Below are 1,075 nucleotides of genomic sequence, written 5' to 3' on the forward strand. Positions count from 1 at the left end.
GGATCCATGATGAAGGATATGATAAGAGTGAGGGGGAGAGAGACAGACAGAGGGAGAGAGAAGAGAAAATTATCTTATGTCTCCTCTTTTTTCCCTCCTCTCTTTATTAGGTGTTTGCTCAGTTAAAGGACATTTTACCATCACTCGTTATTCATTTGATAGAAGCCAGTCCAACCATGAGACACCACCAAAGAGAGACTCTAACAGATTTACCACAACAACAACAACAACAACAACAACAACAACAACAACAACAACATGGTATAGTCAGTGTTATGCTGATGATGTTAACCAGGAGACATGTTAACAACATGATTTATTGTTTAGTGAAAATAGTAATGCAATGATTACTAATAACTGTATGTTATTGATAATAATAACTATGTCTTACTCTTGTATTAGATATTGAAGGGAAGGAGAGTGAAAGCATCCAGTTGAGCAATGGTATTGATGTCCATTGGCATTCATCTCTAACTAATGTACCCTATGGTAATAGTTATTTTTTGTTTATTTATTTATTCATTTATTTATTTATTTGTAATTGTAGGCTTTAATTATTTCATTGCTCACGAGTTTTTTGATGTACTGCCGATTCATCAATTCATTGTTAGTGGATGTCGTGTGCTTCATTAATTGCCTATTCATAGGATATTGGGAAAAATGAGTGGAGAGAGATATTTGTTGATATTGAAACTGAAACAAAGTAAATAGATGCTAATGTATCGTGTATATAATGTTTGTAAATAGATCCTTGAAATTTGTCAAATCACCAAATCCCACACCAGCTTCACTGGCATATACACAAGTAAGAGGGTGGGAAGTATTTTTATGTATATATTTTCTTTTAGTTACTAGGTGGTGGGTATAAGGAGTTTGAGGTGTGTCCTGATGGTTTATTAATCATTGAGGAAGTATCAAGACGTGTGAAGACTAATGGAGGGGGAGCCCTAATTGCCGACTATGGAGACGTGGAAATAAAAGATTTCACTTTTAGAGTAACTTAATAAAGATAATAATAATAATAGTTATTGGTTGGTTAGGGTTACAGTGGTCACAGGCAAGTTGACGTCCTCTC

At 34.6% G+C, this 1,075-nt stretch overlaps 1 protein-coding gene across 1 annotated transcript; it reads left to right on the forward strand.

Annotated features, from left to right (window-relative positions):
• Positions 1 to 110: 110 nt before the first annotated feature.
• On the forward strand, positions 111 to 995 carry LOC105316366 (protein arginine methyltransferase NDUFAF7, mitochondrial-like; the record flags this gene model as incomplete). Its single annotated transcript, XM_011411204.1, has 6 exons — positions 111 to 168; positions 403 to 489; positions 548 to 606; positions 648 to 703; positions 748 to 805; positions 849 to 995. Coding segments are annotated over 6 exons (465 nt in total), but the record flags the coding sequence as incomplete, so codon positions are not given.
• Positions 996 to 1,075: the final 80 nt, after the last annotated feature.

The sequence above is a fragment of the Amphimedon queenslandica genome, unplaced genomic scaffold, assembly GCF_000090795.2.
Source record: "Amphimedon queenslandica unplaced genomic scaffold, v1.1 AMPQUscaffold_907_Cont27077, whole genome shotgun sequence".
Classification (NCBI taxonomy): domain Eukaryota; kingdom Metazoa; phylum Porifera; class Demospongiae; order Haplosclerida; family Niphatidae; genus Amphimedon; species Amphimedon queenslandica.